This window comes from Sander lucioperca, chromosome 10 (assembly GCF_008315115.2).
Source record: "Sander lucioperca isolate FBNREF2018 chromosome 10, SLUC_FBN_1.2, whole genome shotgun sequence".
NCBI classification, from domain to species: domain Eukaryota; kingdom Metazoa; phylum Chordata; class Actinopteri; order Perciformes; family Percidae; genus Sander; species Sander lucioperca.
In genome coordinates this window covers 40,171,380-40,187,560 of record NC_050182.1, presented here as the reverse complement: position 1 = coordinate 40,187,560, position 16,181 = coordinate 40,171,380, and the positions used below count along the sequence as shown (strand labels likewise).

General features: G+C 41.0%; 1 protein-coding gene across 3 annotated transcripts in view; it reads left to right on the top strand.

Annotated features, from left to right (window-relative positions):
- The window catches only part of tsnare1 (T-SNARE Domain Containing 1), a 242,440-nt gene that overhangs the window by 141,287 nt on the left and 84,972 nt on the right, over positions 1-16,181 (top strand). For 2 of the 3 annotated variants that reach the window (XR_004898680.1, XM_031322750.2), the window contains exon 11: positions 13,756-13,865. The exons of the other annotated variant lie outside the window; for it this stretch is intronic. Coding sequence is in view for 1 of the 2 variants with exons in the window: in XM_031322750.2 (XP_031178610.1) it covers positions 13,756-13,851 (96 nt within the window). In the remaining variant the exon portion in view is untranslated. The remainder of the gene's footprint in view (positions 1-13,755; positions 13,866-16,181) is intronic. 3 annotated transcript variants of the gene reach the window in all.

Here is a 16,181-nt window from a genome sequence, read left to right as displayed (position 1 = left end):
CTCATGTGAAGATGATTACCTCTTCTGAAGAGTCCATCATGTTTTAGTTTTTTTTTAAAGATAATTTTTTGGGCTTTTCCACCTTTAATTGATAGCTAGGTGAGAAAGTGGAGAGAGAGGAGGAAGACGTGGACGTGTGAGGACCAGGACTTTATTGTGTTTTTATCCTCGATTGTATTTGATGTCTTTTTTTTCATGTGTAAGACATTCTTGATACAATTAAATAAATCAAATCAAATCAAAAGACGCGCCGACAGTGTTGTCGTCATTACTTAAAATTCCTCATGGGGGAGTACATTATTCTTACATACTTTTACTTGTAACAGAGTATTTTTACAGTTTGGTATTAGTACTTTTACTTAAGTAAAGGGTCTGGATACTTCTTCCACCACTGCATGTATGCTTCTGAATTGAAATGCATATATGTGGATAAGACCTGACCCCACCCCAACATTTCTACTTCAAACCCTGATTCTGGGCGCAAATGTCTGCTGGGTTTAAAGCTGCAGCAGAGTACAAAGCCAGGTTGAACCACAGTGTGCAGCCTTTACCCTGTTTGACTCAAACGCGCACACACACACACACACACACACACACACACACACACACACACACACACACACACACACACACACATTACACACACACACACACACACACACAGCACTATAAAGCAATGCTTCCCCTATTGAATCCAGTGTGATTTTACAAAGCACACTTTGCTCTGAGATTAGCTCACCTCTCTTGTTCAAGGTTAACCCTCAATAGCAGCAATGAAGATGCCTTTGTTGATAAATAAAAAAAAAAAAGTCTGTCTGTCACTGTAGTATCTAAGAGCGTGAATGAATGAATCGCATAAATGGCTTTATTGTCTCTTTAAACTGTGAGGTAATTGGTCAGAGGTGAACCAGTAGTATGTGTGACTCTAATCCGTATTGATTTTGTAAAAGCTTGTTTTCTTCAGAGTAATTGATTGATGCTGACATTCTAAAAGGAAATTACCAATAGCCAATATTCGACTATTAATGTACCCCAAATGTTTTAATTTGTCCATTTAGTGCACCCAAATTATTTAACTATTTACATAGGACAAGCAGGACTGAAGATTTGAACTTTAAGTGGGTATGGTTGAAACTAGGGCTGCACGATATTGGAAAAAACTGACATTGCGATAATTCTTTTTTTCCTGCGATATATATTGCAATGAAAAAAGACTTTTCATATTGCATGAAAGTTATTTTTACCAGATGACAAAAATAACTACTATTTGGAAATGTTAAATCATTCTCGACTACTGGGGTGATTTTGTAGGGGAGTGCATCTACATAAAAAATAAAAATAAAAAAGGAACTTTGCTTTTGTGAACCATTCTTTGTTAAGCTTTAATGCTTTACAAACACTAAAACAAGTATAAGCGCGCTGACACCATTGTATACATATAAATAAAAAAAAAGAAATAAAAAAAAAAAGAAAAAGAAATTAATCCAGACAGCTAGCTTTTTCTTGCACGACTAAAACAACTTTTGAACGAGCACGTTCCACCAAAACAAGTTCCCTCCGGAGGCTATTTTACAGAGGCACCATCATTGCGTCCGGTGCTTAGCGCCGCCCAAGACGATTGTGATTGGTTTAAAGAAATGCCAATAAACCAGAGCACATTTTTCTCCCATCCCGGAATGTTGTGTGGACTAGCCAGACCCTCCTCCGCAGCGCTGTGGAGGAAGGTCTGGCAGTGTGAGACTAAGTTGAAATGGAAAGTCATTAACAATATTGTTACATTTATTGAGATCCAATGTTTTTGTTGGGCTGTTGTTCACATAATGTTTGCATTCTGGGAAATATTTGGTGCCAGTTTGTAGCCTAGTTCCAGATGTCTGAAGATCTTAAAATGTCTTAAGATGATGACTGACAGATGAGCATCATGCTAGAACATAGTTACTGGACATAACTGGCATACTGTGTTCAGTGCAACGCACCAGGCTCACCAAACTCACATCAAACTGTTAAACTAGGCTGTGCTGCTCACATATGAATCGTATTGCATATTTCTTGCCTCTAATGTTTTCAGAAAGACATTTTAGGCAGGCAAGGCAGCTTTATATATATATATTTCAACAACAAGCCAATTTAAAGTGATTTACATAAAACATTAAACAGCAGTTAGAGAGAATGTAAAAGCAGATAAAATAGAAGTATTAGTATAGAATTGTAGTGTACTGTTTAGCTGTAATTTGAGAAAGTTTGTGAACAGGTCACCATCATTTTGTTTCCTGCTTCAAAACAGACCAATCATTGCCCCGACTTGCATGTGTCCCTCAGAACTACGTTGTTTCGTTGCTGTAAATGGTTGCAGATCTATACATTTGTCTATAGCGTTGATAACGACCCTTGGAAATCAAAAATGAACTAAAAGGTTCCAGACATTCAGTGCCAGGCTAATCTATTTCCACCAGTTGAAGAAATAATTGACCAATCAGAGCTTTGTAAGTGGGATAATACAAAAAAAAAGTGTTGATGAGATTGCTGCAGCTATACAGGTTGTTGTAAGTCGGCTTACAGAAATAACTGTTAAATTGGCACAATTTTTTGCTCTGCTCTTACCAACAATATCTTCTTTCTGCCACTGCAGCTTCTGTGTCAACTGAAAATGATGTTATGTGATGGGTATGTCACTTGCTACTGATTGGTAAGGGCAATACAAGAAATCTGATAGCATTAACATAATGCCAGGCTGAGTGAATTAGGTGAAGCAAAAAGCAAATTCACTTTGGTATCCGGCTGACATGTCTGAACAGTTTACATGCTTCAACTCATCCGTGCCAAAGTGATCACAATCGTTTCTGCGGTTCAAGCCCATAGTTCTTTGAACGTAGCCCTCGGCCCACTGCACATCTTTTGTGCCAGCTGATGCGCTCTAGTGGCTGCCAGTGCCGGCCTTCACAATTACGTCAGTGCAGTTTGCCTGTTGAGTGTCTTTCAAAATTGGCAGCATCGCAGTCAGTGAGTGGCTTCGTGGTTATGATTGGCTGTGGTCCGTGTTATCAACACTTCTAATTAACGGTTGGTCACAAACCTTTTGCCCAGCTGGCATGGCAACGCAATCTTGACAGCTTTATTTGCTACTCAATGGGTGATAGTTTAGAGGTCTACTAAACCGATGTAAAACAAATATCAAGAGGCTAGTCACTTGATGTATGCTATTGGGGTAATGGTCCTATTGTTAGATTTGCAATTTAATTAAACTATAGGTTTTTCTTGGTTTATCTAGGGTTTATGGTGTTTGCCGTAGATTTCTACACACTGCTAACAATAGTGTAGACATACAGTGGCAACTCACTAAAGCAGGGGTCTTCAACGTTTTTTAGGCCAAGGACCCCTTAGCTGAAAAGAAAAGAAAAAACCTACTAAATATATTTCATACAATTGAGTTGCATATTAAACTGGGCCAAATGGATGAAAATGAATGGATATTAACATATTATTTATAGTTAATATTTTAATGTTAAACATACATGTGGAAGGCACAGTGAATCCTTAAGCTAAACTGTATGGCTACCTTACCTATAGTAAGCTTATCTTCTGTGTGTAAATTAAATGTTTGTTTTTTTTCACAAATAGACCAATTTATATTTGATATTCATATTCAGACATATTTAAATTTTTAAAATGCTGACATAATTTGGCGGCTACCTCACTGCACTAACTCTAACGACCCCCTAAGGGTCACGGACCCCCTGTTGAAGATCTCTGCACTAAAGAATGAGAGTGCAGCAGTGTACACATCTGTGGTTGCTGACAGTGTGTATAAATCCACAGAGGAGATGAGGCATACTAAGGTATTTCAGGTTCCTAACATAATGCTGACATTACAACCAGGTTCATTTTGATACTGTCTGCTTCCAAACAGGTACAGGTTATGATTGGTCCCTTAAAGCTTTCGATGACTTTCCTCACCTGTGTTGCCGCGATTGTATATGCAAGATGGCCATTGTAGAATCATGGTTAATGTTGCGTTGGTTTGTAAGTCAGCAGGGTCCGACATGACTGTTCAGTCTGAGTTGCCAGTTTTCTGTATGTTACTAAAGTCAGAGAAGAACATCTACCATGTCAGAGGTAGACAACATGACTGGCTGTTATGTGGTTTTTTTTTTTAACAAAATGCCAATCAATCTTTAACAAAAGTCCAAATATGCTGATGCTGGTAGGAGTTTTTGTTCCATTGTTGACAATGGTTGTCACGGTGCTTCCCCCAGGGAAGTCTGTGTTTATTTGCTGCTCTCTTTAAATATCATAATCAGGGTGACTGCATGGGACTCTGAGTTTTATGTAAATTGCATATAAGCCGATTACAAGTGAGGCAGTTCCGCTGTAAACATTATTTATTTTATGGACTTCCAATTTTTCCGACCAGAAGCGATAAAGGGAAAATAATAGTATGGCCATTATCATTGCATTGCATTATTGTGGTATTAGGAGGATATTTCTCATGTCACACAAGGTAAGTAGTTTTTCTCCCAGAGACACAGCAAGTTTGTCCTCCATGTAAGGGAGGAAGAGATAAGATAGATAGTTGGTTTGTATGGCAGTCCTATCAGCTTTAATGGTTATTATGCAGATTTTTGCATTCTCCATTGGAGAAATAAATGTTTTTAAAATGGTTTATGGTTGTTATGTCTCAGAGGACCTGCGAAATATTGAAAAATAAAAAGGTGAACAAGCCATTTATGCTCTCCTCTACTGTACCTCATCTTTTCTTTCCCTCTTCCTTGCTCTTGACCAGCCCTGCTGACCTCCATTTGGATGTGGGATTTCTTGAAAGTGAAGCTGTTAAAAGCAAGACTTCTTTGTTAAAGACTGACAGTGCACCAGAGAAGACCATGCTATCCTTCTAAACCAGGATGCCTACGCACCCTATTTTACCAAACATTCTGGTAATAACTTATAACTGAACCTCAAGTGTCTGAACAACGACGACAGAGCTAACTCCCAAAGCCTTTTTTTCTTTTTGCTCTGGTATCCTTTTGTAAAATATCAGACTGAATGGGGCTTTAGTAAATTCTCCCATGACCTTAAAAATGTCAGGCTGTTGAAGTCCTTAATATTCAAAACAGTTACAATGGCAGCAATTATCGCTTAGTCCAAATTTAACATATTCATCTAAAAAGAGAAAAGTTATTTATTCTTATCATGTGCGCAATAATTACAGAGAAGTAGTTGTTGGCAATTAAAATCTCAGTCCTCAGGCACCCTGCAGCAATGCTCATTACACACGCAAGTAAAAGCAAAATCTAAATCTAAGACAACAAATAGTGCAAGTAAAAATATAAGGCTAAAATATAAACATATATATATATATAAATTAAGTAATATAAATGTTTGTAGACAGTATTGCAAATAAACTAAATGTAAACAGAAAGCAAACAGGAATGTGGTAAATACTGGATATGTAAAATTAGAAGTAATATACAGTATGTACACAGAGGTGTAAAAGTAAAGTATATAATGTGTGGTCACAGTACAATGGTAAAGTGGCACTTTACCACAGGGTTAACATTGGGGGCGGAAGCGCCACAATATGTCCAGAGTCTGGCAAGCAGCCGCTTTACGGTTTCCACCAGAAGCACATTTCTCTCGATCATCAAGCAATTCTACTCTTCTGCTGTCAAACTAGAGCTAATCTCTAGTATGGGTGTATGTGTGTGTGTGTGCGTGTGTGTGTGTGTACATGCATGCTGTCCGCTCATGTCTCGCTCTCTGTTTAGACACAAATGTGTGGAACAGGTGCGTCATTTAACCCTTGTGTTGTCCTTCGGGTCACTGGGACGCCGAAAATCATTGCTCCGGATCGCGAGCCGCTCGCAGAGCTCTGTGGCGCGCTGCATCCTGTGTGAACAGCACAATTGCTTAACATAGTCGCCGAAACCAAGAGGTCAGTGATTCCCAGCGTTTTGCGACAACAGAATGTGCTTCAGTGACTAATGTAAACCCGGTGTAATGTAAAGTAACAGTATAATGGTAGAGTGACAGGTGATGAGCTCAGGAGCTCAAGAGTTCAAACGCTTTATGGCCTGTGCCTTTGGGATGAAGCTGTCCCTGAGCCTGGTGGTGCGGGACCCGGTGCTGTCTGTTTGATGGCAGCAGGCAAAACAGTTTGTGGCCGGGGTGATTAAGGTCCCTGACTATCCTGTTGGCTTTCTTTTTGGAGCGCTGGGCGTAGAGGTCCCCCATGGAGGTCATCCATCCTGGTGATGTGCTGGTCAGTATTCACCACCCTCTATAGAGTTACTTATGGTTGAGGGTGGTGAAACTGCCATACCAGGCGGTGATGCAGCCGGTCAGGATGCTCTCAATGGTGCATCCTTAGAAGTTGCAGAGTATCCCGGAGTCCATGATGAACCTCCTCAGCCTACAAAGGAAGAAGAGCTACTGCCATGCAGTCTTGGTGATAGTGTCAGTGTGGTGAGTCCAGGTCAGGACCTCACTAGTCTATACAGACAACGTTTAATTTCCGTGATTGTTCCGGTGCCACTGGAAATTCCGGAATCTGGAATTTCGGATGTCCCATCACCTTCCGCTTTATTTGTGTTGGCTTTCTAAACTACCGTCAATTTATGAGGACTATGGTTAACTGCTCCTCAGATCTGTACTATGTTCCACCAAAACAAGTTCCTTCCCAAGCCTATTTTGCAGAGGCACCGTTGCTCCGTCCAGCGTTTAGATCCGCCCAAGACGATTGTGATTGGTTTAAATGAATGCCAATAAATGCCAATGGCAATAAACCAGAGCACGATTTTCTCCCATCCTGGAATGTTGTGTGGACTAGCCAGACCCTCCACCACAGCACTGTGGAGATAGGTCTGGCAATGCAAGACTAGGACCTCACTGTTGTGAACCCCGAAGAACCTGAAGCTGCTGACTCTCTCCACTGTAGTCCCATTGATGGAGATGGGGGGGGGTGTACTCACCGTTGCTTCTTCTGTAGTCAACAATCAGCTCCTTTAGTTTTTCTGACGTTGATATGAAGGTTGTTGTCCAGGCACCAAGACGTCAGGGATCTGACCTCCTCTCTGTAGACCATCTCGTCACCCTTGTTGAGTGAACTGGGAGTACAGCAGAGGGCTAAGCACAAAGTCAGGGAGCTTGGAGGGCACAATGGTGTTGAATGCTGAACTATAGTCTATGAACAGCATTGTCACATATGTGCTCCTCTGGTCCAGGTGGGAGAGGGCAGTGTGGAGGGCTAGGGTGATGGCGTCGTCTGTGGATGTATTAGGCCTGCCTGTAAACTGAAGTGGTTCCAGTGAGTCAGGGAAGGAGGGGGTGATAAAGGATTTGACTAACCGCTCAAAGCACTTTATGATTGTGGAAGTGAATGCTCCTGGTCGGTAGTCATTACCGGCCTGCCATGGGTATTCCCCATTGAAAAATCAGGGTTCAAACAGAGGAAGACATACACTGGCTTTGTGTCAGGCACGTTGTTCAAGGTAGTGATAGAGGATTTGAGGGAATCCTTCCCCCTCTCCCTGGCAGAGGTCACTGATGTAGTTTAAAAGCACCACAGAGTCAAGGTGTCCAAGGTATATGAGTTTCACCCTAAGCGGCTGAAGGTTCGGGAATTTTTTCCATCTGTTGTAGCTTACATGTTTCTTTTGTATCCCGCTTAAGTTGAGAACATTGGCATTTACCAAGGGAACTTAAGGAAGTGTTCTTTTTTCAAATTTCAATTTCTAGGTGCCGTAGGTGAATGCAGGATAGATTCAGTTGGTACACTGCAGAATCTGTCCTGAACAGCGGACTTGCTCTTTACCTTCACATAAATACTGAAGGGCTCATGGGCATTTTGTTTTATAGACCTAGAGAAGGCTTATGACCGTGTCTCCAGATTCTTTCTACAATCTTTAGTTGAACTTTGCCAAGTTTGCCCCTTCGTCACCTTTTCTACCTCTTCTATAGATAATATGGTCTGTTTTAATTTCACTTTGTCACGTTTCTGTTTTAGCGTTTAGTTTGGTGTCAGTGAAGCTGTCATGTCACAGTTAGCGATCAGATCGGTACCACTGAGAGAAATACTGCTTAAGTGTATTCTTCACTCTGACGAGAATTCTTCTTCTTTTTTCCCATCAACATCATGATTTAAGATACTGACTATAGCCCATATTGATTATATAATAAGGTGTGAGGAAGACACTGTCTTCTCCCTGAGGCCTTGCAGCACCCATAGGCCCTGAAGTGTTGGCACTAAGGACACCATTCTCTGGCAGATTAAGTCACTGGTGATAAGAGCATCCCTCCTCTATTCTGCTCTGTCTCTCCCTCTGCGAGTCTCTCTGTTCCCGCCTCTCAGCCTGCCCTGCAATCTAGAAAACTCTGGTTTAAAAATACTGCAACACTTCCTTTGTCATACTAAGCCCTTTTTTGTTCCCCCCCTCTACCTTATTTATTTTCTTGTTCTCCCCAAATAACAGCAGTGCCGGGATGAGCGAGCTGGAGAAAGGGGGAAATAGAAGGGAACGAGTGTTTGGAAGAGAGAGGGAGGGAGGGAATACAGTATATAGGGAGAGGGAGCGACTCAGCACTGTCAGAGCGAGCAGAGAGAAGGAGAGGATGGCAGAGAAAGTTTATAAGGCATAGTTTAGGAGGAAACGCGTGAGAGAAGCTGGGGAATCTGTGGTGGCCAGCTGCAAGAGGGGAGATAGCGGAGAAAGGCTTTTAATTCTCAATCCCCACAGAGCCTTTGAAAATTACCAATCTTCTTATCACAGACGCAGGGCTGCTTATGCAAATTGTTGTGGAGTGGAACGTTTAAACGGAAAATTACTCGACAGCATTTTTTTTCTCCCCCTCTCCCTCTCTCCCGCTCTCTTCCACACAGAAAGGCTGTTTTGAGTCTCAGATAAGAATATGAATTGCTCTCTCCGTGCTTTGAAGCGCGTCAGGATTTAAAGACTCCAGCCTCGGCTCTGGTCTAACGCCGCTGCTCTCGCTGCCTTTGTAGCAGAAAACAGGCTGGGGAAAAAAGGGAGAAAAAGCATTTCAAAACAAACATAGATTCTGTGCTCCAACACAGCGTCACTGCCTGAGGAGACAAGGAAATATAAATATCCCCCCCCCCCCCCACCCCCCACCCCCCCCTCCTCAATCACTCTATTTACTTAAATATTTTTGCTTAACACAGTCAACACTTTTTTCTTTTTTTTCCAGACATGGCAAGTAATTGACATGGATGAATAAGACTCATGTGCTGTGTGGAGGAAATGTTTAAAAAACGTTTGAAATCTGAATTTGGCCACAGGCAATATTAGACATGAAACTAGTGTCGAAAAACATTCAAGAGCTATATGCTCTTAAAATGAAAATAACGTATTGAATGCAAGTGACTATTAATGTTGTGCTTTTTTTCATGTTTCTGTGATCAAGTAGTTTTTGATGTATGCTGTCATGGTTGCGATTTTCTGTTATAGTTTTTCCTGTTTTATTGTGTTAAATCATCCCCCGTTTCCTTGTTGTTTACTGTCTCTTGTGTTCTCTGTTGCGTTTTACCCTGTTTTCATCCTTGTGTATGTTTTATGCTTCAGTTTCCTGTTTTATTTTGTAGTCTGTTTTCTCCCTTGTCATGTCTTGTTTTACTTCCTGCCTTGTGTTTTCCCGCCTTTGTGATTGTCTGCCCCACCCTGATGTGTTTCACCTGTTCCTGAGCCCTCATTACCTTGTGTATTTAGTCTCTGTGTTGTCTTTGTTTGTTGTCAGATCATTGTCTGTGTATGCTTACCCCCTTTGTCTCGGTGTGCCAGTTTATTTTGGTTAGGGTTTTGGTTCCTCAACAGTTTTTGGTACCATTTTTGCCTGCTTTCTTCAGGAATCCTTTTTGTTGTATCACTTTTTATTTTATTAAATCCTCAAGCTCACCACTGCCCTGTTGTCTCTGCATTTTTTGGATCCGCCATTTCCCTAATCGTAACATATGCTTCGTATTGGTTATTCGTATCGTTGCTTTAACATGACAGCCAGTGGTGGAATGTAACTAAGTACATTTACTCAAATACTGTATTAAAGTCCAAATGTTGAGGTACTTGTACTTTACTTCAGTCTTTTCTTTTCATGCCACATGTCAAAGAAATATTGTACTTTTTACTCCACTACATTCATCTGACAGCTTTAGTTACTAGTTACTTTACACATTAAGATTTCTGCACATAAAACACATGTAGTTTATCAAATCTGATGTTTTATTCTAAAGTAAACTAGCCAACAATATAACGTCCTACAAGTCCAGCTGAGATGATTAGACCATTAAACACACACCTGTTTGGATCCTTTACACTTTCTACAATGGGAGGAGAGTTCTTTACTTTTAATACTTTAACTACATTTTCCTGATGATACTTACACACTTTTACTTAAGTAACATTTTAAATGCAGGACTTTTACTTGTAACAGAGTATTTTTACAGTGTGGTATTAGTACTTTTACTTAAAGGTGCAATATGTAATACTGACAGCTAGTGTTTAAAATAGTTACTGCAGTACAAATTCAAAATACTGGAGAGAGTCGTCTCCCCCGCCCCCTCCTCCCCAGACTCTGAAGTTGCAGGCTGAGACCGCAGCATCCACAACAATGTTGCTACCTATTAGATAGAGACATTACTCCACAGCACAGAGTAGCTAACGTGAGATGCTGGCTATATTGACAGTCATAGAAGCCTGTGCTCACGCGGAGGTAGGAACCGCTAAAAATAACACTACCTTGCCGTCCTCTCCACCCGACTGAACACACTTTATTGGCTTAGAATTACGACATACTGTATATTGAACTCATAAAGTGAAATTTAGATTCTGCTATAGTTAATTGTCGCCCTGAAGAAACTGCTTTTAGGCTACACTGCACTATTTATTGTCCATAATTACAAAAGTTTCCATCAATAAAATTAAATGTACAATATACAATTATTATTATTATTATTATTATTATTATTATTAATAATAATAATAATAATAATAATAATAATAATAATAATTATATATTGTATATTTAATTTATTAAATTATTAATAATAATAATAATAATAATAATAATAATAATAATAATAATAAATAAATTAAAAATATATATATATATATATATATATATATATATATATATATATATGGGTGTATATATTGCGTACAATGTATACTTTATTCTTTATTCAGGACACAAAAAAAACGGTCAAATGTGGCAAAACACATATAAGAAATGACTACAACAGTCAGACCTGCACAATATTCTGACAAACCTAATTACAATGTGCAATGTGTAAAAAAGTAAATAAATATGTTGCAACAATCCAACCAGTCCCTCTGTGTCTTGAGATATGCAGTCATGGGAGTCCAAGTCTCATTTGCTAAAAGCATTTTAAGACTAAAGCCCATCTTTAGGACATTCTCACAATTTTCTTGTTTTTGAAAAATCAGCTAACTACAGATGCTCTTTCAAAAGATGGTAAGGAATATTTTGTACCCACTCAAAGAGGACGGGAGGCTTTGTAATGAGATGAAAAACCTGCAGAAGTCACCATTTCCCCACAGTTTTTCTCCATTTTTAACATTTTTTGAAGTTAAGCCATGACACAAGCACTAAACCGGCTAATTAAGCTGATAGCCCTGCATGGGCTGAATATGTAGAGGAATATTATTTTATTTGGGTGATTTACATCTGCCAGTCTTTTGCCTCCTTCCTCTTTTTCCTCCTCTCAGTCATGTAAGGGTGCCATCACACAGACAAGAATAATGTGCAGCAGAGCCATCACAGGGATGACGGCACAGCATTTTGATGGAGGGAAGTGTGGGCCACCCCTGGACAGTCATCCCATTCACTCAGACCCTGCATTTGATCTGTTATTTGTCAGCGTGACCTTGAATCTTCTAGTTCCTCTACAACTGCATTCATCGTATCTGGTTGAAATACCACTTTCCTTGTTTTCTTTTCTGTTCCCTTTCAAGATGTCTGTCCTTTGTTCTTTTTTTTGTTGATGCAAATTGTGCGTGCATGTGAAGGTGTGCTGTGGGGCTGCACTGAATTAGCTCAAAAACAACAATAGGGCAGTTGGGGGTGTTGTGGCTCTGCAGTTATTAAACTGGAGCTTGACATTTACTGAGCCGCTAATGCACTATATGCAAACGTGCAGTTTAGAGCTGAATGTTTAGCTCTTATGAACTGGCAAATCACTGCTTAAATCACTGCGGTCTAATGTAAACCACCAGCAGAGAGAATATGAGTGTCTTTTGGCATTTTAGGCCTTCATTTTGATAGGACAGCTTAGACATGAAAGGGGAGAGAGAGGGGCAATGACATGCAGCAAAGGGCCGCAGGTCAGAATTGAACCATGACCACTGCTGCGAGGACTAAAGGCTGATTTAGGCTTCTGCATTAAATGAACGCCGTAGTTATGTGTGTTGGTACGTGGAGACACAGACCCTACACTGTAGCCTGACGTGTACCTCTCTCAAAATGTACAAGTGGCGGCGACGCATGTGGACGTTTACTTAGCGCATTGTTCGTTGCAGTATTCTCCCAAACACCAGAGGGTGTCCAAACAAAATAATCTGTGAATAATCAAGAAGTAGTAGAGAAGAAGAGAGCAGAAGTAAAGGAAAGCCAAGGGGGTAAGCGTCTCCTCACAACCCGAACTTCCTATGGTGCCATTTTGATGCTAATAAGCACTCACCCCCTTTAGCATTCCATTGACTCCCATTCATTTTGGCGCCACTTTGACAGCGAATAACTTTACATCTGAAGCGTTTAAAGACTTTATTTGTCCATTGTTTATTTCTAAAGAAACACAACAATGTATAAAAGGTATAAACGATTGTGTCATAACCACAGGACTTACTGTCGCATAGTAGAGGAATTACCGTATAGTACAGCAGAAGCTCGCAGGCAGTTTCAACTTACATTAGCTGTTTAAGTTTAATTACTAATGCTAACTAGCATTTTAGTTAGCAATAATTAGCCTGTGTCCATGTTATCTCCTTACATATAGCTACGCTCTCCGTCTCTGCTAGAATAAGGAATGATTGAGATTTCTCTTGGCACAGCTACCAGAAGACTTCCAACTTTCAGACAGGTTGCTCACGTCACATTTACGTCGTCTCTCTCAGTTGGAGGCTGCTCAGTAACGCTCAGCGCTCACCGGAAAAGTGCTTCTGATATCCTTCACTGGTCTCCGTCCAGAGCAACGGAATCTGTTGGTCCATTCTTATTTACAGTCTATGAGGAAAGCAGGCTGCCTGGCAACAGTAGTAAATACATTCATGAAAACACAGACGTACCACCAAACATTGCATTTGTCTACTCTAATTATAAACGTCAATGTTTATCTCCAAATCAAAATGACTGTCTGCCTGTAACACTGTTTAGAACACTCTTTTCATGAGGCGATCCTGTTTTTTTCTACACTCTCCGGCAAAATGCTTTTTCTTCTCCCAGTTTGTGTCTCTCTCTGACCACATGTTTAAGGCTGTTTGACTCCCTGTAGTCTGTATGTGAAGAATCATACAGATGTTTGTAGAGGCGAGCCTGCTCTGCCAGTCTTCCCAGCCAACCGTGGTGAACTAAATGCGCAGTGCGCGTTATTACAAAAACTCTGAGGTGTACAAACACGGGGAAACGACAGCCGTCGGCTACCATAAACCCAGCTTCCCCCCCAATGTGCAGTGTCCAACAGGTATCGTGTCATGCTTGAATTCCACCTACCTACTGAATCCTTTCTCCCCACAGAGGCAGCTGAGGAAGAGGAAGTGCTACCTGCTGGTGGCCGGAGGCATCGTTCTCATCGTCCTCATCATCATCATTGCTGTTTCGGCGAGGAAATGAGACCGGCCACTGTGGTAAGAAACAGTCATCCACAACACAATACTGCGGTCATAATGGCTAATTTGATAACCAGCCAAGTACCTTGTTTAGGTACAGAGTTGTAGACCGCCTTCCCAGGCTCCTTCATGTCACTGCTGCTGAGTTACACAACGATGGAGGTAGACCTGCTCGCACTGTTGATACTTTGAAATTTAGAATCTGTAAAACTTTACATTTCTTTCTCTCTCTCTCTCTCTCTCTCTCTCTCTCTCTCTCTCTCTCTCTCTCTCTTTTAATTAAATTAAAATCAAGTGGCAACCGTAGTGCTGAGCCGTGAATACATATTTTTAAATGGGTTTCTTAATTTCTTTTCTTTTGTGCTTTGGTGGGAGTTTTTAGAATGTGTGCCCCATTAAAAAGATAGGGACTTAAGGAGAAGTATTTTGGGCTCAGCCCCAGCTTTAGTGACAACACATTCTCTCCCCCATCGCATCAAAAAGCGACCCTTGGTCATGTGTCTTTGGCGTTTGTTATTGATGCAAAAAGTCTCCTTTAGCATCATATTAAAACGCGCTTGGTCGGGACTCTTGCCATCACTATTCGAAGCTCTCAGGACTTGCTTCCAGCCCTTCGGCTTCATGTTTCGACATGCTTGGTCGGGACTCTTGGCGTCATTTTTTGACGCTCTGGCATGCAGCACAAGAATGGAACAGTTAGGTTTAGGAAAAGATGGTGGGTGGGGTAAAATGTACGTTTCAGTGACACGAGGGACAAGAACGGGACATGAACCCTGGTCTCCTGGGTGAAAGTCCTGTGTTGTTTGACCCATCCACCCCCCCAACCAACCTCCTTACAAGGATTCTCGGTCCTTCATACTTCTCTCTACTGGTGTCACTCTTAATACTACGTCATCTTACAGCGCCGCAGTCGAGGTGCTGCTCTGCCCGGTGCGTTCCATACAGACGCTAAAGGGTGATTTTTGAGTCGGTATCTGACGCTGAGAGCCACTGACCAAGTGTCTGTATTTTACGAGTTGGGAGTGTAAAAAGGCTTCCTTTCTCCCTTTTCACTAGGCCCTGTTCCCAAAATGATTAGTGTTTTGTGTCTGCTTAATCCTTAATTTCAGTGTAATGTTGTAGGTTATTGTCTTAGTTTATTTGTTACTTTATTATTTGACATAGGCCTGTTCAGTAGGTTTTATGGGTTCATAGTTTTTTGCTGTGGTTCTGACTGTGATGTGTGGGGGGTGGGGTGGGGGGGGGGGGTAGATCTGCTGCTCACTAGCTTAATTGAGGAGAGTGCATGCAGGTTTGCCTCATTAGGTCCTTTCTGTAGGGAGGGGCTGGGCAATCCTAAAGTGTAGCAATAGGTAAAACCGTTTTTGCAGCAATTGAATTTTTTATATTATGTTGGTGCTTGTGGTTGTGTAAGCACATGTATATGTTTATAACTAGGAATGTCAGCAATCACATTTATCTACATGTTATGGTATTTTCCATATTCAAGTGTCTTGTTTTTCTTCAGTTTGGTTCCCCCTCTAACCACCGGTACAGGTGGTAGGTGCCAATCGGGTGAGGCTGGGTTAAAAGGGTGTGAGGAGAAGGGGAGCAGGAGAGAAGGAATGGGCAACTTGCACAGAGGTTGCTGTTTCTGTTTGTTTGAGTGTATTTTGCCCTAAAGTGAATATTTTTTTTTTTGTGTGTGTGTGTTTTGGTTGGAGTATGTTTTGGTGTCGTTTTGTAAATAAATACACAAATTGTGCACTTTAAAAGCCTTCTCTCCAGTCTTCAAGCATGACATGGAGTGAGAACGGGTTGTGAGAAACGGTAATTCAGGCTCTCACAGTTAGCCTGTTGGCAACCAATATGAGCCCATACAGAGCGTGTACGAGCACACAGTCATGAAACGGTCAACAACAATCATTGTGGACTCTGCCGTCAGGAAGAAAACTGTCTGCCAAAGTACAAATCAAATGGCTCAAAGCCATAGTTTGTTCCAGCCTCCATCAAGCGGCTGAACTCTAAGGCTAAATCTTAGTGCAATGAATCTTACTTCTCACTTTAAAGGAGAATTCTGGTCGATTTCAACCCGTAGCTCTGTTGTTTGTAAATGTGGAGTGCTGTCAGTAGCGAGAAAAACGAAAACAATCGGTGCTGCCTACACAGTGTTATCCTCCTGCTAATGTTAGCACCCAACAGGCTTAGACAGGGCAAGTTTTAAACTTGTTTTTAGCCTCTTAACATGTTCAAAATGTCATTACAAGTGCCTACCCATGTGAAGTGATTCCTTCTGAGTGAACACAGTGAATCTGACTGCAGTAGATGTGAAAGAAATGCATAAAAGTTGTGCTA